The sequence below is a fragment of the Leptonotus elevatus genome, chromosome 1, assembly GCF_054856555.1.
Source record: "Leptonotus elevatus isolate MCC_2025b chromosome 1, RoL_Lele_1.0, whole genome shotgun sequence".
Taxonomy (NCBI): Eukaryota; Metazoa; Chordata; class Actinopteri; order Syngnathiformes; family Syngnathidae; genus Leptonotus; species Leptonotus elevatus.
Window position 1 is genome coordinate 3,635,889 of NC_141239.1, and position 23,068 is coordinate 3,658,956.

Here is a 23,068-nt window from a genome sequence, read left to right on the forward strand (position 1 = left end):
GAATATTGTGTTCTATTGCTATAAAAACATGGAACAGAAATATTTTAAACCTAACTTGAGATTTATGTTGTTGTTTTTTTACATGACAACACAAACCTACCAAATAAATCTTATATGATACATATTCATTAGTCTATCATGTTACCGATACCCGATAAACATACTGCTTTGTGAAAAATATGTGCATTTAAAAAAATATATATTTTCATGTTTTTGGGATGAAACTGAATGCAGACATCCCAAAAACGTTAAAAAAGAGTAATTGATAAAAAATGATAAATTATTAAATAAATAAATACAAATAAAAATAATAAAAAAATAAATTATATAAATAAATGAATGAAATAAATTATAAATGATTAAAATTATCTAAAAAAAAATATATGGTAATTTTTTTGTAAAAAAATTACATAAATCTTAAATTAGTTCTGTGAGTGTCGATTCCATGTTTTTATAGCAATAGAACACAATATTCTGCGGGCCTTGCAAAATCACAGTAATGAATATATATCATATACGTTTTATTTGGTAGGTTTGTGTTAAAAAACTTCTTTTTTTTAAAGTACATGGGAATTTGTTATGTAAAAAAATGACATAAATCTTAAATTAGGCTTTAAATATTTTTTGTGAGTGTACCAAAAGAAAGATTAGATTTCTATCTGTTTCCGTTTTGCAGCAATAAGCATTAGAATGTAGCTGAGTTTCATCATTATTCAACATTTTTGCACATACAAATGATCAACATAAAGTGTCTTCGTTTGGGATACTGTAGTAAAGCTCTGTTCTCAAAAACATTATTAACTGAATTTTAAATAAAGTTTTCAAGTGATTAATAAGTAATTCTAGGTGGCATTTTACAAGTTGGGTCCAACCATTCTGGTACGGGGGAAATGCTGGCTTTTTAGGACACTGAAGTTTAATTGCCTAGTGATTTTATGAACTTCATTTTTAGAAATATTTACATATACTTTTAAATTATACCCCCCCCCCCCCCCCCCCCCCTCCTTGGAGTGCCTTCACGGAGCCCCGTTTACGTACAGCAACAGTGAAACAAAACATTTCAAATGAACCCTGAAAGCACATATGATATTTATTTACAAAGATGTAAACAAAGGAAATGTTTGCTTTAATTCGTCTTAATTTTATAAACATAAGACATCGTTTCGGTGAATTTTTGCTTTTCCATTTTTGGTTATTTCGTTAACAAACTTGTTTTCTTCAATTTTAGTCTGCGTTATTTATTTGTTTTTACTTTTGATCAACTATGATCTCGATGGGTGCGAGATGGCGCGAGTTCGCTTTTCTGTGCTCGCTACTTGCCTGCAGTGCACGATGATGGGACAGGCGCGTCCGCGGTAACACTTGTTCACCTTCCTGCAAAACATAACAACACAAGGAGGCGCTCAGCGGCCACGTCTTTGGAAGCTCGCCGTCACGCCGCACGAGGAACGCTAACCCGCTACGACGTGAAACAGATCTGCTCCGAAGTGGGTCAAGCCTTTGCAAACTGCTGCCCGAGTATGGATTAGAACCAGGCCAAGATCACATTTTTGGAGTTTGAAAACACAAGCAAAGCAGCTGATTAGAAATACTATGTAACGATATCCAAACCGTCACGATGCGATATTATCACGATATGAAGGTCACGATACCATAATTATCACGATATTGTGGGGAGGTTGGCGATACAAAAAAAGGTCACAATATTGAAAACGAAAAAAAGAGCTCATACAAAAAAAAATTACAGCAATAAAAAATATTAAAATATGATACATATTATATACATAAAAAATATGTAAATATAATATATATAAATATATATTGAGGCACTTACTTGCTAATGCAAGCACACATTGCGTTTCTCCACATATTGACTCTGTTCACAAGCTTTTAAACAGAGAAGGGCCAAAACATGCCTTGTGAAAATTAAACTGCACTAAAAACATTAGCCACCAGAGGGCGCTAGATATGCACAAATGGAAATCAACAGACCTTTTTTAACAAGATGTGCTGCTTTTAATATCGTGACATGACGATATTGCCGTTATCGTTACATCCTAACAAATAAATGATGATGACAATAAAGCAAAGAAATGTGAAAGTTTAAGATTTCAGGTATTTTTAAATTTAGGGAAAAAATATTTACTGTAGAAAAGTATAGAAAGCTATGTTATTTACTTGCTTAAGTTTCCATTCAACTTTTTAAGAGGTACTGATAACCTTGGGAGCTCCCTGAACGATTTGTTAGAAATTTAAAAGGATGTTAATTTTCAAAGGAAAAAAACTGCATTTTGAAAAGTCTTAAAAATTGTTCAATAAACACGCTTTAAGACAATACAACAAGATTGGCATTTGTATTCAAAAAAATTTTTCCCCCCACTCTTTACTGAAAATGAATATTGGCTTGAAATACCGGTTATCGGCCTCCTTGACTACTAATAATCGGCATCGGCCCTGAAAAAAAAAACATATCAGTCGATGTCGACAGCTGATGGAGCGTCTCTTGTGAAAAGAAGCGTGAAAATCTCTTTGATGACGAGAACTCCAAAGAAGCCGATTGAAGCTGCAGGTTGTGCGCGATCCGTTCCACGCGGGAGCATGCATTAGTCATGATTCTCTTGTTCCTCGGAATTGTGAAACGTTACTCAAAGCTTCCTGCGAGGAGAAGCTTGACAAAAAATAAAAAAATAAAAAAATTAAAAAAAAAAGAAAGAAAAAGCTCTCCGAGCAAAAGTAAATGCCGGCTCTACCGTCACACCCCGGAAGCAAAAACTTTGGTATCAACATTAAAAAAAAAATTCGCCTAAGGAAGCTTCAGAGAAAGGAATGTCAGGAAAGCGGAACACAGAAAGACAGATCACATCTGACAGATTCGGACACTCATATATGGACCATTATACACTAGCCCCTTTCACACTAACTATCAAGGCCAGCATTATCCTTACGCCATTAATCTGGGTGAACGGTACAGACACAGAATGAAGGGTTGAAATTATGAACCCGTAAAGTTTTCAGCTACAGACGTAGTAGGCCTAAAAGCGGCCGCCAGCGTGTAAGGGGAAGCTGCCACTAGAGATGTGAAGTTTCACACCCAAAAGTCATACCCTTTCTTATATTACCATGTATCAAATAATCGGGCGTACCACAGATACGTTTCCCGCTTCAGTCAATTATTTTGGCATACACTAATAATTTTCTCACTTTCAACATAGACAAAAAAAAAAAAAATTCCTGAGTTGTTGTGTGTGAAAGGTATCGACGCGAAATGGAGGTATTCTGCCAATGGAGTTAGTGTCAAAGGGTTGTGTAAAAGCCAATGCATGGAAGCCGAAAACAGGAAAAAATAAAACCAAACACTCACCTCTGTGTGAAACAAATGCTAGCTCTACTTTTGCACCTCTTACAGTATGCACGATGGGCTGGCAGCAGTGTGAAAAGGGGATAGCAGAAAGCCAGGACAGAGGTGGGAAGTTTGTGATGCAAGATGCTGACGTCATCTAATTATCTGAATTTCACACAGACACACCAACATCCCAAAGGTTGTGCGTTAAAGGCACAGACAAATAAACGACAATTTTCCATCTGTCAGTTTTGAGGAAACCCGCTGTGTGAAAGTGACTTGCTGTGTTGGCGGGGGGGGGGGGGGGGGGGTTGGATGGCGGGCCTGAAGGGAGTTGCGTCTCTCTCCACCCACACACCCCGAGTGGGAGCTCACTGCAGTCAAAAGTCACGTTGCCATGGCAACAGCTGGCAGGGGGGTGCGCAAAAGGGGTGCGGTCACGCCACGCTAAGCCTAATGACTCGGCGGAGAACAACGAGTTGACAAAAGAGGTCATGTTGTTGCATTAGTGTGGTGTAACGGTTGAGCTGGCCTTTAACCACCTGTGCCTTTCACGCAAAAGTGAGTGCCAGGTAGTAACATCCCCCTTTTAACATATTCCAGGGATTTAGATTTACACAGCCACTGTTTTGCCTCTAATATAACCTCCAAAGGCAGAACATCAACCCGACCACCCAATTCACTGCCAGTACCTTTCACACAGATCAGGAACCTCGGAAAAATCCGTCTTTGAGGGGCAGTGTGAAAGGGCCGAGTGTGTGTGTTGAGTTTTTCTATGAATAGATCACGCAAAAGTGGTGCTTCACAGGCGAAACGGTAGAACCCAGCGGTGAAGTGGTATACTGAATGTCGGTGTTAAAACTTATACCCCAATACACCTTTTCGCAGAGATACGTCATCCCGCATTTGGATTTAGAACGTGTGACTGCTCAAGAGTTGTCTGACGGCAACAATTGTTTTCAACACAACAGGGTGGGAGAAATGGCAAGTGTTAAAACTTCCCATCTCATTAAGCGCTTTCATACAGAGACAGGGCAATCCTGCATTTGAATAATTAGATGATGACGTGACGGAAAAAATGCTGTCTAGGAACTTTCTGTGTTTCACACAGGTGAAGTCCCACCTGAGATCTGTCTCCAAAATTTGGACATTTATGTCTTGAACACCCCATTTCAAGTACACACATTTCACACAGAGATCAATCAGTATCTACTGTATCCTCCTTTTCATTTCTCACAGAATCTGGTGAAGCAGGACATTGTGCGCTTTCACACAATGACACAGAATTCCACAATTTCAGTCTCAGTGACGTATGTTGTATGAAAATATCGGACAGCAACAATTGCTCTCAACACAATAGGGACGGTGAAGTGACCGCGTTAATCTTCCCCATCCATTTTTCCTGTGTCCCCTTTCACGCGGCCGTCATTCCGCCGATATGCCGGGAAGCCGACAAAATGGGAGAATCAGCCCCCTCATTTGATTGGGAACGGCAACCCGGTAAAAAAGATGAGAATAATCCGTCTTTTGATGGACAGCATGAAAGGGGCTCAAGCGAGCGTGCAGGCGTGGGAGAGGAAGTCAGGCCAAGCATGAATAAGCAAAAAAGGAGGAGAGCGGTCATCTTGGGTCAGCGGGCACAGCGAGGAGGAAAAAGTTGGAAAGGGGGGAGGGGTTGTTGGGTGGGTTAGTTTTAGGGTTTGCGGGGGGCGAGGGGGGGTGTTAAGGGATTGGTGAGGTTTGGGGGTCCATGCGGCCCCCTCAGTTGCAGAATCACAGTCTCCAATGATCACTTTTGTGACTATGCAACTGGGCTCATATTACTAGCTGCAACATCACAAAAATGACACTGGCAACCGCTAGTTAGCTGGTAAAGGGGTTGGGTGGGATTAACATGCTGTTTTTTGGGGGGTGGGGGGGTAGAAGCTTGTTTCCATGGTAACCACACCAACCACTCCGTCTCCTACAACATCGCCTCCTATGACGACAGGTTCCCTGAATCCTTAAGAGGTTTTGAAAAATTCACCCTCCAAAGCCAGTTTGACGTAGCAACATGAAATTTGGTGCACATGTCAATTACGAGCGGACCCACAAAAACGTCTCAAGAAGCCATCATGAGAAAGACGCAGTAAGTCTGCCATTTTGGTTTGAAGCAATCATTTTAAGGTCATAAAAAAAGACATTTTAATAAAAGTCAACACGTTTTTGAAAATTCAGCCCCGAAAGCCAGTTTGACGTTGAACTTTGGTAGACATGTCAATCATGTGTGGACTCACAAAAAAGTATCTCCAATCCATCCGGGAAAGGAACAGGAAGTGTAGCAATTTTGTTTAAAAAAATATTTTTAGGGTGATTTAAAAAACTCTTAAGTCAACAACATTATTGTTTTTCAGCATCCAAAGTCAGTCTGACGTAGCAACATGAAATTTGGGACATGTGTGGACCAACAAAAAAGTATGCGGAAGCCATCACGGGAAATAAACGGGAAGTCTGCCATTTTGGTTTAAGAAGCCATTTTAGGATGATAAAACAAAACTCTTAGTCAACCACACAAACGCTTTGAAAATTCAGCCCCCAAAGCCAATTAGACGTAGCAACACGAAATTTGGTCGACATGTTAATTATTAGGGGCGGACCCACAAAGAAGTTTCAGGAAGTGTGCCATTTTCTTTTTAAGAAGTCATTTTAGAGTGATAAACAACACTCACAAGGAGGCAACAGCATCGTTTTGAAAAAAAAGAAAAAAAGACCCACAAAAATGTCCCTCGAATCCATCCTGGGAATGACATAGGAAGTCTACCATTTGGATTGGAATCAATCCTTTTAAACATAAAAACAGGATTTCTAATAAAAGTCATGACGTTTTTGAAAATTCAGCCCCTGCAAGCCACTTAGCAGCACGAATTTTGGTAGGAATGTCGATCATAAGAAGAACCACAAAAAAAGTCTCAAGAAGTCACGCTTGAAAGGAAACAAGAAGGTGGCCATTTTGGTTTGAAGCAGCCATAATTAAGCCTGAAAAAGCATCCATCTGGTACGAAACGCTCCTACCCGAGTACAGATTAGAACTCCAGTGTTCCCTTCACTGACCTCCTGTTTTATCAAAAACTCAATGCTCAGACAGTTTTGCACCTGAAACAACCAGTGAAACCTTCATTAAAACCTTTTCTTTTGACAAGTCGTGGAGTCAGAGGCGGCCGGGGTTCCTTACCTGCGAAAGTCCAAGAGGGTGCGACTGGTCTCGGGCACGTTCTGGTTGAGCCAAGTCAGGAAATGGAACTGCGTGACGGTTCGTGTCTCATTGGTCTGTATGTTCTTCAGGTAGAAGCTACGCACCAGGAAGTCGTCGCACCAGATGTGCTCCGACACCAGGTTGACCTGCAACGCAACAACAACTCCAGCTCTTGCAGCCGTTAACAGCCATCGTTTCCCAAAACCTCACTTCGCCAATCCGCGACGAATCCTTTTTACGATGCACTAACGTTTCCTATTTCGACACAATTTGATGAGAAACAATTGATACCATTCACTTCAATTACAAATCGATAACAATCACTCCAGTTGTTTGCAACGGATCGCAAAAGTCACGGTTCAGATTGGAACCAAAATGTCGTCTATAGCCCTTTGGGATTTAGGACCACAACTTTCAGTGGCAGAAACATTCTTATTTTTTTACATGGCCCATGTGTAAAATAACAAGGTATTAAAGGCAAATACAATACAAAGTAGCCTTAGTCCAGAATATTGAAAAAGGAATTCAAGTAAGTCAATTACCGGCCGGGCACTCGTTACTAATGCTAACAGCTAGCTGCTAGCCACTTACATCGGAGACTTCTGCCGTATCATACAATGACGGCGTCATTAATTAGCGGTTTCTTAGCGATTGAATATGAGTTCGGGATAGCGTTGTGTTGATGTTGGTCGCAACTTTAATGTCAATCAAAACTACGATAAAGAACTCCTTGACGTCTAAAAGGGAAGTCTAGCTAACCGTCACGTGCCCAACGTGGGCCAACTTCAAAGTAAAAGTCTACTAAGGCTATTTGCATTGCCGTCAATGTATGGACTAGATGCCACGGAGGAGGCGGGACTTCCGACTTCCGGGTTTTCACCCATCAACTTTGTTTCCGTTTCCGGTTTGCGATGCGTGGGCCGCGTGCCAGTACTTGCGCTTCCGCCTTTGTGCCCCTCGGTTGCGCGTTCCCGTCGACGGGTGCGAGGCTGCGAGTCCGTCTCGGTGTCCGAAGCATTTCAGATAGCCGAGACGCGCTCGCGCTCATCGGCAGTTGGGGGGGGCGCAGGGGTGGGGATGCGAGTGTTAACCGCGGCCGGAAACGGCGCTGATGTGTAAAAAAAGAAAAAAAAATCTGTCGCATCGACCCCATTACTGTATTTGGTCAATTTTATTTGGAAGTTAGCCTTAGCGTAGATTGTGAATTTTTCTCACCAACCAATCCGCGGATGGTGCGCGATCCGAACCTTTGGGTCTGATCTGAACCGATCGCGGATCAATGATGATCGGTTGCATCACTACCTTATCGCCATACGAATCAAGTCAATCTAAAGATAGTTTTATCCACAAAATCTTGACGCAACAGGTATTCTGGTGACACGCTTCCATCTCAAACTATATCCGTCACACACTTAGCCGCAATTACGACGACGAATTGATGCCTACCATTTTTTTCCCATAAACCAAAGAAAGTCCTAAAGAGCGCACGGTCCGGACGGCGTACCTCGTAGATGTGGTAGAGATTGGAGCCCTCATCCGGCCAGTAGTGGTAGCACTGTTTCACGCCGCTTTCCACCAGCGGCGTCAGCATGACGATCACCACGCAGCCGTTCTCCCAAACCATCTGGAAGAAAAGGAAAAAAACAACACACACTGTCAGGAAGTGCTAAGGAAGTTTTCAGACTTGTGATCGGACCGAAGCTTTACCTGCCAGAAGTCGGCCACGGTGGACGGCAGCGGGCCTTGCGTGGCAATGTAGGCTGGGTTGCGAGGGTCATGGTCCATCTGCGTGAAACACAAAAATATGAATTCATTTCAGGATAGTAGTAACAGCGTTACATTCATCGGTAACAAAACATTCGTAAAAAATGCCCAAAAGGATTCAAATCCTTCTTAAAAAATCTTTGTTTTTTTTCACGTTCTCTTAAAATTTCTTGGAATTCAAAAATAATTTATCTGAATTTTCTTGGTCTTAATATTCATCCTAATTACCTTTTTAGTAGATTTTCTGCTTCATTTTCATAAACGTTACTTTGCACTTTATTTTCATAATACACATATATACATTTCTTCATAAATCCCGTTTCTCATAGTTCTAAATTTGCTTGAATTAATTTTTCTATTATATTATGACTTTCCTCTCGTATATTCGGAATTTATATCCAAACTATAGACAAATGGATTTGAATGCAGTTTTGATTGACACAATGAAAAATACTTTTTTTTTTATTTATTCAAATTTAAGTAGGGCTGAGATGATTATTCAAATAACTTCAATAATTGAATTACAAAAAAATGAAATTAAGTCTTGCTTATAAACATTTAGCAATATTGCTATATTTTTAGCCTCATAAATGGACTTTTTAGCATTCAGCAACAATCTCGATTTTTGTTTGATTTTGTCTTGTCAGTGTGAACAGTCCAATTCCGATTTTTCCATATATATATATATATTTTTTTTTTTATCCTTTGTATGTGGCTATAAATCGGATATACCATATCGGATATAAATCATTTTAAATGATTGTCATTTTTATATTTTTTAAGGAGTAATTTACGGAATTATTTCTTCAGCTGTTTTCATTGTTCTTTGTTTGTCTTGTTCTTTTTTTTTTCTCTTTTTTTTCTCTCTCTTGTCTTGTTCTTATTACTAAGGTTTTTTTTTTTCATCTTATTGTATGTTGCTTATTTTGTTCTACAAATGTATGCTTTTTAGGCCTCGACACGTCCCCCTGTCCCATGCCTTGTTGTGTGTCTTGATGTATGATGCTTATTCACTTATCTGTTAATGGACTGATTGTTGAGCTCCAAATGAATTGCCCCTCGTGGGATGGACTACATAAAAGCATCGGATTTCACTACAATTTAAACATAGCCTTCCACTGCACGTCTTCCATCTGCCCGTCACGTCCTCCACGATTAAAATTGCGGAAGAACAGCGTGGGCGCGAGGTGACGAACTAGCTAGCTGGCACCGCCTATTAGCATGCAAATTCAAATTTGTACGCCAAACGCAATTATGAGGCCAGGCCAATTTAGCTGCCGGCAATTACGCAGACGAGACAGATGAATTCTGAGGCGTGCAAAATTGGTTGCCCCCGAAGCCTTTGTGAGGCGGCCGGACTAACTAACGCACTTGCTAGCAAATTCCTGCTTGTTGATCATTAAAATGTCCAAAGATGCAATTGAGTCACGCAAAAAAAAAAGAAAAAAAAAGAAACCGCAGCAGGTGAAATTCAGCTTATTTGCATAGTTAATGTATATTCGCAGGCAGAAGTGCACATTTGCAGAGAAAATAATCATCTCTTTTGAGGGACACGACAAGGAAGACAAATGTAGGACCTTTCTCAGGTTTTGATCAGAGTAGAATGGAATACGACTTTATTTATTTGACTTGTCGTATTTACATTAAAGACCCATAAAAAATTAAGCTACCTTGACATTATATTGTATTTTTATAAACTTGCGTTACAAATAAATGTATGCACGAAAGACCTATTTCCTAAATATATTGTATACCTAGTATTTTTTTCCACATAATATTCAAACGTTTCCCCCCTGACATATTTGCATAAATATTTTTTCCCATATGTGATTTTTTTTATAGTTTTTTTTTTTACCTGTAATCATTTGGCTTAAATTACGTTGTTTATTTACCAATATACACCCAAATGATTTTATTTATTTTTTGTTCCAACTTTTTTTCTCTAAATGCAGTGGATCCCTGCTACATTCACCTGGATATTGACCAACAACCAATCATGAAAATCAGCCAATAATTGGAAAAAAAATGCATCAAGAGATCAGTTACAAAAAAGTGGAGAATCGGGGAGAAAATACACTAAAACACTAACTCCTATGCCCCTCACCAGGCCCGGCCCCACTTTTTAAAGCCACATGCATTTATATTTCATTTTTACTTTTCTCATAAACTATGCATGAAAGACTTTTTCCCTAAATTTACATTAAACATAGTATTATTTTCTTTTCAAGCCTTGGGACTTTTTTTTTCCGTACCCCTTCACTTATTTGCACAAATATTTTTTTCCTATACATGTATGATCTAATAAAACTGAGATTTTTTTTCTCCGTCATTTTTTTTTTACATTGCATTTCCCAATATGTGCCTGAATGGCCTTTTGCGCAAAATTACAACTTTCTTTTCAGATTACCACTTTTCACCCGGATATGGACCGACAACCAATAGTGAAAATCAGCAAATAATTGATGTTTCTTAGAAATGTAATGAAAAAAATGCAAATAAACGAAAAATCTGTTAAAAAAAAAAAGTAGGGGGTCCTTTTTTTTTTTAAGTATAAAGGGAGAATTGGGAGGGAGGGGGGGCACTCTATGTCACTCACCAGGTCAGGCCCTACCTTTTAAAACCACAGGCATTTATAGTTACCGATACTATATGGGGATATCCACTCCAAGTGGACAACAGTAAAACATACACCTCATCAAAATTTCATAATTATTATTCGATTAATCAATGGGAGAATCAGTAGCATAATCAATATGCAAAATATTTGATAGCTTCATCTAAATTCAAGAGATCCCGATGATGTATTTTTTATTTTTATGATAAGCTGAAAGGAAGCCATTTTCACTGAAGCAATCCCCTTCGCTCCCGGCTGTTTTATTGTATGTTGACTGATTTTGCAAGGCCCGCACAGTATTTTGTTGCTATTGCTATAAAAACCCTACCAAAAGAAAGATTAGAGTCTCTTTTTTTTATCAGGAAAAAAGTAAATTTCTATCTGTTTCTGTTTTGCAGCAATTAGCGCATTTAGAATAAAGATACGTTTTATCATTATTCACAAATCTATTTAGAAATGTGAGCGATGGGCTTTTTTTTTAACATGGCCCTGGTTGAGCTCTTATACTCTGCTGCTACCTGCTGGCCGTTTGTGTAATAACTACCATTTCTTCAAATGTTCTTTGCAGTTGAGAGGCTGCCTCAAAGCCTTCTGTATGCTCTAGCATTGAAAGAACGTATAAACACGTCTTTGGGACACTTAAAACATTTCACATATTTCTAGGTTTTTGGAAGCAAATGAGTTAAGCATATTTAACGGTTTGGTTTCAGAAAATCAAGCGTAAAACTAATCTAAGGCTCACCCTGCTTCAGCAAGATACTAATTTAAGAACTTTTGTGCGCGTTGCAGCTAATAGAATGCACCTTTGTGGGCATGTTTCAACAGATTGATTCCAACAAAAACGTCATTGTGGATGCAGTGTTGTTGCTGTTCTGCCTGGAGGGGGAAACAAGTTCCTATAAATCCCAACACGCTTTTTTTTTCTCGACAAAGCGGCTGAAAAGTAAACAAACGGGTAACAATTAGCGAGGGCCAAGGTGAAAAACATCCCTTTCCCGAGGGGGTGGATCCCTTTTTTGTTGCTCACGCCGACACTGGCCGGCGGTCTTGGTCATGAATATTCACCAGGCGGGATGCCCCGTCAGCGGCTTGGATGGAAGGCCGCGGGTGCGTGCGTGCGTGCGTGCGTGCGTGCGTGCGTGCGTACTTACAATGGGGCTGGCGTTGATGTAGTCGGAGTTGCCTTGACTGTTCTCCAGTCGCAAGGTGATGCGGGAATGATCATCTGGATGGGAAATAGGCGCAATTGAGGACTTTTTCTTTACATAATTCATCACATTTCTCTGCAGTCAAAGTGTGCAAAATATGAATAATTTTTACGATAGACGGTCTCTGCCCTCTTACAGCAGATTTATTTGTGTTAAATCAACCAATTCTAGCTTCTTGTCAAATGGTTGAGACATTTTGCCTTCAAAAACATTGCTCATATTGTAATTAATATCAAAGTATTACAGAATTTTTCTCTCGTAAAGCTGTATAACAAAATTCACACTTTTTAAAATATTTTGTTTTTTTATCGTAATTGAATTACATGAAAGACTTTTTCCGTAAATCTATAACTTCCATCTTGTAATATTTAAAATCTTTTCTTGTTCACTTTCCCTCATAACATTCACAAAAATGAGGCCTTTGTTCTCATCTTTGTTGCAATGTTAACACTTTTTACCCTCACAAAAGTATTTCAGTAAAAATTATCCTGGCAATATTCAGACTTTGTTCTAATTTTGTTGTCTCTGAATATTATAATAAAAATGTATCGACTGATTTATGTCTAGTAATGGCTTTTTGGAATATTTGATTTTTTTCTCCCCCACACACAATTCTGAATTACAATTTATGTAAAAAAAACACAATTTTTTTTTGCAAATATTACAGCTTCTTTCCGCATAAAAATATTCAGTCTTGACTTTATCTCCTAAAATTGTCAGTTATTATAATTTTTTTCCCTCTGGTAATAACATGATTAAGATTTATCTCTTGTTTTATTATGGTCATATTTGTATGAATGTGTTTTTGTGCTCAGCCCAAAAAGCCCTGTCTGATATAAAAGTATTGTTTCGTCGCCATCTAGTGGCCTCTTGGTGCCAAGGAACTATTTTGGAGTGAGTGAAAAAGCTTCATTTAGTCAGGCCGCAGCCCTGTCTAATAGAAATGCAGTGCTACGCCGCCCTCTTGTGGCAACTGTAGGAAAGTACAAATCTATCAAATAAAGGGTCGGAAACACCGCATTATGAAATGAGAGAAAAAAATAACTCACTAAAACCCCTCAAGTTCTGGATGATTCCAAGCAGATTGGATACAATCCAGCTCATGTTGGTGACCTTTTGCGTCTCTCTCGTCTTTGGTCAAAAATTTCTTGACATTTTCTCTGGCGAGTCTCGGGCTAAGTTTCATCATTATTCACAAATCTATTTAGAAATGTGAGTAATTAGCTTTTTTCCAACATGGCCCTGGTTGACCTCATACTCTGCTGCCACCTGCTGGACGTTTTTGTAATAACTACCATTGCTTTAAGGAACCTCTTCAGGTCAGAGGCTGCATCAAAGCCTTCTGTATGCTCTAGCATAAAAAAATAAATAAAAAACTTTACATAGACGTATTAATACGTTTTTTGGGACCATGCCACTATTTTAAATAGAATGTTTGCCCCTTTTTCTGTATATATTAACCTTGGGGATTGAGAGATTTTTTATCTTTTTCTTTTTCTTTTATGCACCAGATTTTTTCTAACTTGGTCTACTTTTTAGGACATGACAGGTGAAGGACGGACTGATTGCCTTACAGGCCACCACGGCGAGCGATCGGTTCTTCTTTGCGTTGCCGTCCTTCAGGCCCACGGTGCAGGCGTTGGGCTCGGCCTGGTAGGCACACAGCGCCTCCCACTCCTTCTCCAGACGGTTCTTGTTCTTCAGGTGGTCCTCCATGTACGACTGCGGGAAAGGAGGACAAAACGCAATTCGGTTTTAAACGAAGCCAAGTGGACCGCAATGATGCTTGCCAGAAATGGACGGCGGAAACAAATCTTGAAATGGACTCGAGGAATGGCCATAGAAAAAACGGAATATCAAAAATAGACATTTATGAGATGGACTTTCAAATCTTAAAACTTCATCCCCGGCGAAAACCACCTGTGTAAAACTTCTTTATTGCCTGCCGACGTAAAACCCAGTGTCTCGGTTCTTTCTACAAGCAATGTACTCAATATCAGCACCTCGGGACTGGGAAGTCTTCCCTGACACCACGAGTGTCTCGGCCCTCGGTCCACTTTGTTACCTATTTCAAGCTCTATCCCAGTGGTGGGAAAACTCGGGTCCTCGAGGGCCAGGAGTGCTGCAGGTTTTGGAGGTTTTCCAATGAAGCTGTATCCAATCAACAGGCTGAATTTGCTGATATGATAAGTCACTTGGTAAGAGAGTTTAGGGTCTTGTATCTTTCAAGACCATCACACGTATGCCGGTTCTGGGAGATCCCCACCATTGGCACCGCAAGTTTGTAAGCTTCATCATATGTGATTTCTGGTTCCTTTCCACCGGAAGCAACACATTCGTTACTTCTCTGTGATCTTTCTGTTATCATGACATTATGGATGGATGGACTCGCTTGGTTCCCCTCCTTGTTGATATCATCTGACACACTTTACCCAATCCACCAACATATGATCCCCCCCCCCTTGCCCCCCCCCCCCCCCCCAAACTCACTCAACACCCCCCCTGCCCACACCCACTTTAACGCCAGAGTAATAGGGTTTTGTGGCGGCCTAAAGGGATTACTGCAATCCAATCAGGAGGTGCTGAGATCACCATGTGTCGTCCAAACACTCAATAATCCCCCTTGGAGGGAGGAGGGGCTTATACGCAATAACATGCAATAAGACGCCATTGTGGCTTTCAGGGCATCTGGAAGAAAAGCTGGTCGAGATGTGATCAAAGGGAGACAATAGCGACTTGGATCCTGCCAGCCTGAAACATCTCGAGTGGGGTAACATTCAAAATCAGGAAATTCCTCTTCAAAAATCAAGAGCGCTTTTTGTTGCAATGTTAACACTTTTTACCCTCACAAAAGTATTTCAGTAAAAATTATCCTGGCAATATTCAGACTTTGTTCTAATTTTGTTGTCTCTGAATATTATAATAAAAATGTATCGACTGATTTATGTCTAGTAATGGCTTTTTGGAATATTTGATTTTTTTTCTCCCCCACACACAATTCTGAATTACAATTTATGTAAAAAAAAACACAATTTTTTTTTGCAAATATTACAGCTTCTTTCCGCATAAAAATATTCAGTCTTGACTTTATCTCCTAAAATTGTCAGTTATTATATTTTTTTTCCTCTGGTAATAACATGATTAAGATTTATCTCGTGTTTTATTATGGTCATATTTGTATGAATGTGTCAAGAGCGCTTTTTTGAGCATACACGCTTTTCATTGGACTGTTTTACACAAATGTAAATAAGATTACAATTCAATTTGACTTGCAAATTATGGGATATTATGAACGAGATTATAAAAAGAAAAAAAGGCGAAACCATTTTATCCTGAATACTTTTATGCCAATTATATGAAAGTAGTAAACGCGGAAGAAATCACAAATAGCTTTAATACATTTCTTGTTATCTATTCGGTTCTGGTCCCGGGACTCAGTTTGAACACATTCAAGCACGAAACTTGTACTCAATGTTTTTGGAAACAGTCAAAGACACCTGGTTGCAAAATGTGCGGCCAAAAATCTGCTACTGACACACAAGACATTGATAAGAAACTAATTAAGCTAATAATAAACGGAATTCTACTGCGCCACTAACTTATATATGCAATCTATCATTTATGACTGGGACGTTCCCAAATGAGATTAAAATTTGCAAAAGTTGTCCCCATTTACATGAATGTGGCAATTACAGACCCATTTCAATCTTACCACAATTGTCAAAAATCTTGGAAAAAACGTTTTAATGACAGACTTGATACATTTATAATAAAGCACAAATCATTAGACAATAAGTCAGTATGGTTTTAGGAAAAATCCTTCTACTGCACAAGCTTTGACTGAATCCATGGAAATCATTACCGATCCCATTGATCAAGAATTATAGTCTATTGGAATTTTCCTTGATCTAAAAAAAAGTATTTGATACAGTAAATCATGAAATATTACTTTAAAAAATGAGAGAGAATTGGAATTAGAGGTGTCGTTTTAGACTGGATACATGAAAGATATCAATATCTGACACATGTGGTGAACCCCAGGGCTCAGTTTTGGGTCCTAAATTGTTTATACTATACATAAATGACATATGCAAGGTCGTTGCTGATACAAATAATTTTTCAACAATTTTATATATAAATTAACCAGTGTTGGTTTTTCTATTATTTTACCTCGTATCCATTAAACAGTTGCTTGGAACACAAGTATGTCAAAGACAATTGTGTCACATATTGGGATCAATCAAAAAACCTTGGAGGCATTATCTGATGATATTTGTACTTTTTTTTTTTTAGCTAGTTTTGATTAAAAAAATATTGCACACAATACATCAAAGCCATTTCTGTTGTTTATTGGAAATATCATACACAGCAAAAGGCATGTTGTTATTTTTCAGCTAATATGTTGGGCTGGGTGATTTATATCGAACCCAACAATAAAATGTACAAAATGTGAAGATTCATTTCTTATGCATACCCAGATGTGAGTTTTGTACTAGTTTAGCTAGTCTCGATCGAGCTGTTAATTGGAACAAATACAAGGAAAAACGAAAGAAAAAAAACGTTTTCGTTTTTCTTTTACCCGATGACGATGATGATTTTCACGACTTTAGCTCGTTTCAAGTAAAATATCGTACACAGCATATGAAAGCCATCTCTGTCGTTTTTCAAATAAATACAAAATAATGTTATTTTGACAACCTCTGATAAAAATATTGCACATCAAAGAGATGTTTTTCAACGTCGGGGTGGGGAGGTATAAATAGAAGAAGCCCCCCCAATATATATATATATATTTTTTAAATCACAAAACGTGGAAATATGTCCTTTTGCTTACTTAATTAAACTGTTAATTTTGAACAAAAACAAATATAAGTAAAACAGTGGAGGCACATACTTTTGAACTGACGATGATATTTTGACTAGTTCAGCTAAAGCACAAGCACATCAAAGCCATTTTTTTTTTATTACTGGAAAATGTGTACTTTTTATCCAATGCTAATGATATTTTGATTACTTTCGCTACTTTCGATAAAAATATCGCACATGAAAGCCTTTTTTATGGTTTTACATCTAAAAAAAAAAGAATTGCACAAAACTGCAGATGACTTTTTGCAACAATATTTTTACTACTTTAGTTCATCTCCATCGACCTGCCGCTAACGTCACAAACACAATTGATTCATTTCTTGATACGTTCGACTACCTGGCGACCCGCTCGTCCGCCCTGGCGTACTTGACCCGGCAACAGATCGCGTCGCAGCTGGCAAATCGCAGACAAAACAAAACCGTAAAATAATGCGCGGGGGCTAATCTGCGCCCAGGATAATCTCCAACACTCGCCCGGGCCGCAACAAAGGACAAGATAATGTGCTTTATAGAGAGAGTCCACTAATCCTCTTAAAACACAGGCGGAGAGGATGTGGGGGTGGGGGTGGGGGGGGGGGGGACTATGGGTTTGGGGGTACGGAATGGGAGGAGGGCCACATGAGAGCCAGTAATACATTAACATAAGATAAGATGCTGAAAGCTGCATCAAATTAAAAAGCAGCGGCCGCGAGACGACATGGAAAGTCGGCGGCTTTGGAGGAGGGGCTGCTCCTTGGAGGCGGGGCTGCTCCTTGGAGGCGGGCCCACTTTTATCTAATCAGTGTTGACTCGCCTTGCTGCAAACGTGATGAAGCACACTGAAGAACACGTCCTGGTCTGAAAGTTGTTTTCATGGGGAACCTGCTGAATGGCAAGTGCGGGTGGTGGTATGCATGGTGAGCAGAGAGCTAAAATTGCATTGCTAAGTCACAATTGCTTATGGCAGTGGTTCTTAACCTTGTTGGGGGTACTGAACCCTGCCAGTTTCTTATGCGCATTCATAAAATAGTTTACTGGTTTGTGGTTAACTAAGGAAAGGTGACAACTAGGAGAGCTAAAAAAATAAATATAATAATAATAATAAATAAATAAAAGACTCAACTAGGAAAACTAGAACAAGAGAGATCCGGACGTTGACGTCACGCGTCTCAAAATGGTCACCAGCGCGGCCATTTTGGCAGCATAGAAAGGGCGTCTGCCACTTTTGAGTAAACGGCAAACTTTAACGATGATTGACAGCTTTTGTGGACCAGCTGCCACAATGAGAAGAGGCAAAAAAAAGGATCTACCAAAAGAGGAACCAATGCGTAGCCAATGGAGCAGCACTTTATACATGGTGGCTAAATCAGCACATGCTAACTGTTACCACACGCAAAATGTGGGGGAAAGAATCTGTTTCGTTCGTTTGTGCTGCAACGGTTTAATAGATATTACAGTTGAATTTAATAACTGACCAGCATCATAAAGAAGACTTTTTACAGCACAAATGATGGCGGCCGCGGCCCAATTAGCAGCTGCTAAGTCGCTAACGTACATAAATAACACTTGGGTGAAACTTCAATGGCATTTTGAACACAAATAAATAAATCCGGATTGTACAAACTTGAAAAGCCTTTTTTATGCTCACATTTGAAAGCACTCACCCGTGTAAGTGAGGAGGTAATTCCACATAGCCTCGCCGAGTTGAAAAAAAGTTCATCTTGTCTACAAATCTATATCGTTCCTGTGTTTTTTTTTGGAGTAGCGTGTCTCTACGGCAATAACGCCACAGTTTGTGCCGTAAATGCAAGTAAATAAGTCCGTGCTTCTGGCGTGTAAACCCAGCGGAAATACTCAAGCCGATGTCAACAAACATGACACTCGCTGCAAAGAACTACATTTTGAAGCCAGGAGGAAACCGACAACTTTAATTAGCATGGTGAGCAGTGATAAATTCATCGGCGAAAATTTTTCGGCATAATTTTCGCCACAAATTTTTGGGGACGAAAATCAAACGAAAACTAAAATAGAAGTCATTCATTGAGACGATAACGATAAAATTGACTGACAATTTTATCCATGACCGAAATGAAAATGAAAACAACACAGTGACAAAAATTCACACAATCCAATCGGAAGGAATGAAGAAAAAGAACCACTCAAAAACTTGTATTTAGGTGAAAACTAAGTTATATTATTGTCAGTTCAACATGTTTCATTGAAACAATTAATAAAGACACTATTAAATGTGTCCTGCGTGTTGAACAAGTTACAAATGGGTGTTATAATTTTCTCTATAAAAGATGACTAAACTGTCAATTTAGTCGACTAAAATTGCTCTTTTTTTCAATGACTAAAATTTGAATTAAAACTAAAATCAGATGACTAAATTATGACAAAAAACTTGAAATTTAGTCAAAAGACTATAACTAAAACTTAATAAAAATTTATTGTCAAAATTAACACTCGTGGTGAGTGAACGTATAGTAAGTGAAAAGCGGAAATGACGTTACTTACGTAATTACGTTGTCCGCGCGTCGCGGTCCCGATATTCAAATCGAGCACAAATCAGCATGTAAACGGGAGTAACTCATGCCACGCTTGTAAATGTGTAACCTCGATTGTTTCAGAAACTGGAATTCTGACCTTAACCCGAATATTGACTGCATGTAAACGTAGTCAGTGACTCCAGTAAAATGTTCTAACGTCCTCGCGACTTGAGTTTTTAGTCTGAGGCTGTGAAAATCCAAGCGGCAATAGAGGCGAGAAGGCAACTGTTTGAAAGGTACTGACAAGGAAAGTTGGTTGAAATGACGTGAGAGAAATGTTGGTGGAAATGCAGTTGCAACTTTGCGTTCTTGTGAAAGGAACAAACACAGAATGTCAGTTTGAAGACAACCGATAAATTTTCTGGCTTCTGGGTGTCATAACTGGGGCAGAGGCCGGGAGGCAGCTGCGTGAAAGGTACCGTGACGGAATGCTTGACAATCTTGAGCTGCAAAATCTCCCGGTTTGGGATTATTAACAAAGGTGTTAATACGAAGGTAACGTTGAAAGACTTTGTACTGACACAGAAGGAATATTTTCCGGTCGCACTGTAACTTTCCTGCTAACAAATGCTAGCTCGCTCTACCATTCGGTTGTGTTATGAAATATGTTTTCAAGTGCAGTGAGACATTTGAGATGTTTGGGGAGGGGCGGGAGCAGTATGAGAAAAAAGCAGGATGACCGATGGGTAGATTTAACAGCAAAACTCCAATTTAGCTGTAATGTTGATTTAATTTTTTGGGGGTGGGGGGGTCAGTTCGTGACAAAATCATCATTTTCTTTTCCACTGGTCTAACTGTAGAAATTAGGGCTGGAATGTTTTTTGTAAATACGCCTATAGTCTATAGCGTAAAGTCCACTTTTGTCACATACATGGCATGTCCTTTTGACAACAACCCTCTTGATGAAGGTGCCGCATTATTGCGCAGGAAATTCAATATTCGTGGTGAGATTGTTGACAGTGTTGATCATTGATGCCCGAAATAAAAGACGGAATGTTTAAGGACCAATCCAATCCGACGCCTACCCCCTGTGGCCGCGCTGCCCTCCCCCGTTTTGGACGCGGTGCCGACCTCCAGCTTCTGAAGGAGCTTCCTCGAGACCGCCGGACGGAAGAGCCATGCACGCACCCCTGCTGCTCCCACAAGGACGGCGCTGTTAAATGCGCGGTTATTGACAAACTAAACGTTTATTTTGAGGGAGTTTTTCCTTTCCAACAAATTTGGTATTTCCTCTGCCTGACCTGGACTGTCGCTGGTGAGTCTACCGCTATGATTGAATTACTATCGCCTGGCTGTGCTTACTTGGACGCTCCGAGGACGTCTGGCCGAGGTGGAGGAACGGCGACTATTAAAAAAAAGATATATGCAAATTTAAATTTAAACAACGTCTATTTACCACATCGATCACAGCTTTGAAGCCACCTTCTTTGAAGTCGGCCAAACGACTTTGCAAATCTTCTTGCCGAAATCATGCTGAAATATGATCATATCCTCTTCATGGGGGACTTTAATATTCATGTGTGCTGTCCTGAAAAACCCTAAAGTTGAGTTGAGTACTGTTTATCCGCGTTGTCACTCGCTCTTCTTGCCCCGTGCGCTGATTCGCTTGCTAACAGCCAATCAGAGTGATCAAATGGCCCCGACGTCGATTCAACATGTCGAATTTGCTGGAAACGCCCCCCCCGACGTATTCCAACTCGATCCGACTTCACGACAGTAATTCATACACTGATCAGACGGCGCACGCCGTCCGACTCCCGACGTCGGATTGGTGTATCCAGGCCTTTATACAATTAATCAATGATCAAATTAGGTGATTATTTTGGTAACTGATTATCTTTTGATTAATTAATTAATCCACCATTTTATAAGCCTCTGATTAACCACAAATTAAGTTCAGATGTTCTAGTAATAGATTGGAATTTGGAATCTTGGCTTCCTTTTTTTAGACCACAAAACCTTGGATTTTCGAACAAGGGGTGTGTAGACTTTTTCTAAGCACCGTAGCTCCTTACCAGGATCATGTGTCCGGTGGAGATGTCCATGTTAGGTTGCGCAGGCTCCTCGCTCCAGGACGAGAGGCTGCTTCGGGCCGACGGGCTGACGGCCGAAGCGCCGGCGCCGCAGTCGCTGAACTGCGAAGACACGCTGTTGATCCTGGACGACGTCGGCTCCGCACGCTCCGCCGGCGGCTTGACTGCCATGCGCTGTCGGCATAACTCCTGCCAAAGTCACGGTCGTAATATTAGTGGCGCATTTGGCGCATGGAAATTAACATTAGCATTCATGTCAATTTCATGTGTTAAAAACACATTTTTGCTAACTTTTGAGGCCACGCATCACTTTTCAATATCGTGACATGACTCGGCGCACACCTACTCGGTCCCACCACACATCATCAAAAAAGACCGGCAAAACAAAGCATCTTCATAACCAATAAAGGTTTTTACATGTCTAAACATGATAAAAACCCTTGAAAATTTTACCGAAAAAATGCTATTATTACTTTTGTCCCACAGGTTTTGTGTACTTTAATGAATGCCAAAAGTTGCAACTTGAATTCACTGCTTAATCTTACATACATTCGTTATATCCTATTGCTTATCATTTGGAGCCCTGAAGACAGTTTTGTAAACTCATACAATTGAAGAAAGAAGGATGGCATGGATCCTAATTAAGAAGAGAAAGGACACAAAGAAGACAACTTGGAAGGTAGGACAGAAAAAAAAGGAATGATGAGGGACGTCATGAGCAGGGTATGAAAGGAAGCAAAAAAAGGAAACAAGGATGGCATGACAAGAAGGAGGAACAAAGTTTGAAGAAAGAAAAGAAGAAAGGTGAGAAGGAGGGAAGGAAGGGTGAAAGGAAATGGAGGCTGGAGAAAAAGGATGAGGGAATAAAGAAGGAAAGAAGGTCACAATGAATGACAAAATGTATGAAGAACTGAAGGTAAGGAAAAAGGAAGGAAGGAAGGAAGGAAGGAAGGAAGGAAGGAAGGAAGGAAGGAAGGAAGGAAGGAAGGAAGGAAGGAAACAAGGTTTGTTTGGAAGGAAAAAGGCAAGAAGAATGACGGAAGGATTTAAGGAAGAAGTAAGAATACGGGACGCAAAGATGGAAAAAAGGGGGAAAGGAAGGATACAAAGTTGTTTAAAAGGAAGGACGGAGAAAAGGAAGGAAGGAAACAAGGTTTGTCTGGAAGGAAAGAAGGCAGGAAAGATGCCGGAAGGGTTGAAGAAGGAAGGAAGAATGAGGGAAGTAAATATGGAAGAAAGGGGGAAAGGAAGGATACAAAGTTGTTTGAAAAGAAGGAAGGAAGGAAGGAAGGAAGGAAGGAAGGAAGGAAGGAAGGAAAGGAGGAAGGGAGGAAGGATAATGAAAGGAATTGAAGGAAACAAGAATGCATGAAAGGATGGAGACAAGAATTGAAAGAAGGAAGGATACAAAGATGGCATGAAAGAATGGAAGCAAGTAAGGCAACAAGGATGTTAATAATAAAGAGGACAACGAGTGGATTCA

General features: G+C 39.8%; 1 protein-coding gene across 2 annotated transcripts in view; it reads right to left on the reverse strand.

Annotated features, from left to right (window-relative positions):
* Positions 1-23,068, reverse strand: part of LOC147180417 (receptor-type tyrosine-protein phosphatase N2-like) — a 92,219-nt gene that overhangs the window by 6,074 nt on the left and 63,077 nt on the right. For both annotated transcript variants that reach the window (XM_086071445.1, XM_086071454.1), the window contains 7 exons: positions 21,568-21,774; positions 13,733-13,880; positions 12,102-12,175; positions 8,280-8,357; positions 8,077-8,196; positions 6,552-6,718; positions 1,321-1,374 (listed from right to left, as the gene is read on the reverse strand). In XM_086071445.1, coding sequence (XP_085927571.1) covers positions 1,321-1,374; positions 6,552-6,718; positions 8,077-8,196; positions 8,280-8,357; positions 12,102-12,175; positions 13,733-13,880; positions 21,568-21,774 — 848 coding nt within the window. The remainder of the gene's footprint in view (positions 1-1,320; positions 1,375-6,551; positions 6,719-8,076; positions 8,197-8,279; positions 8,358-12,101; positions 12,176-13,732; positions 13,881-21,567; positions 21,775-23,068) is intronic.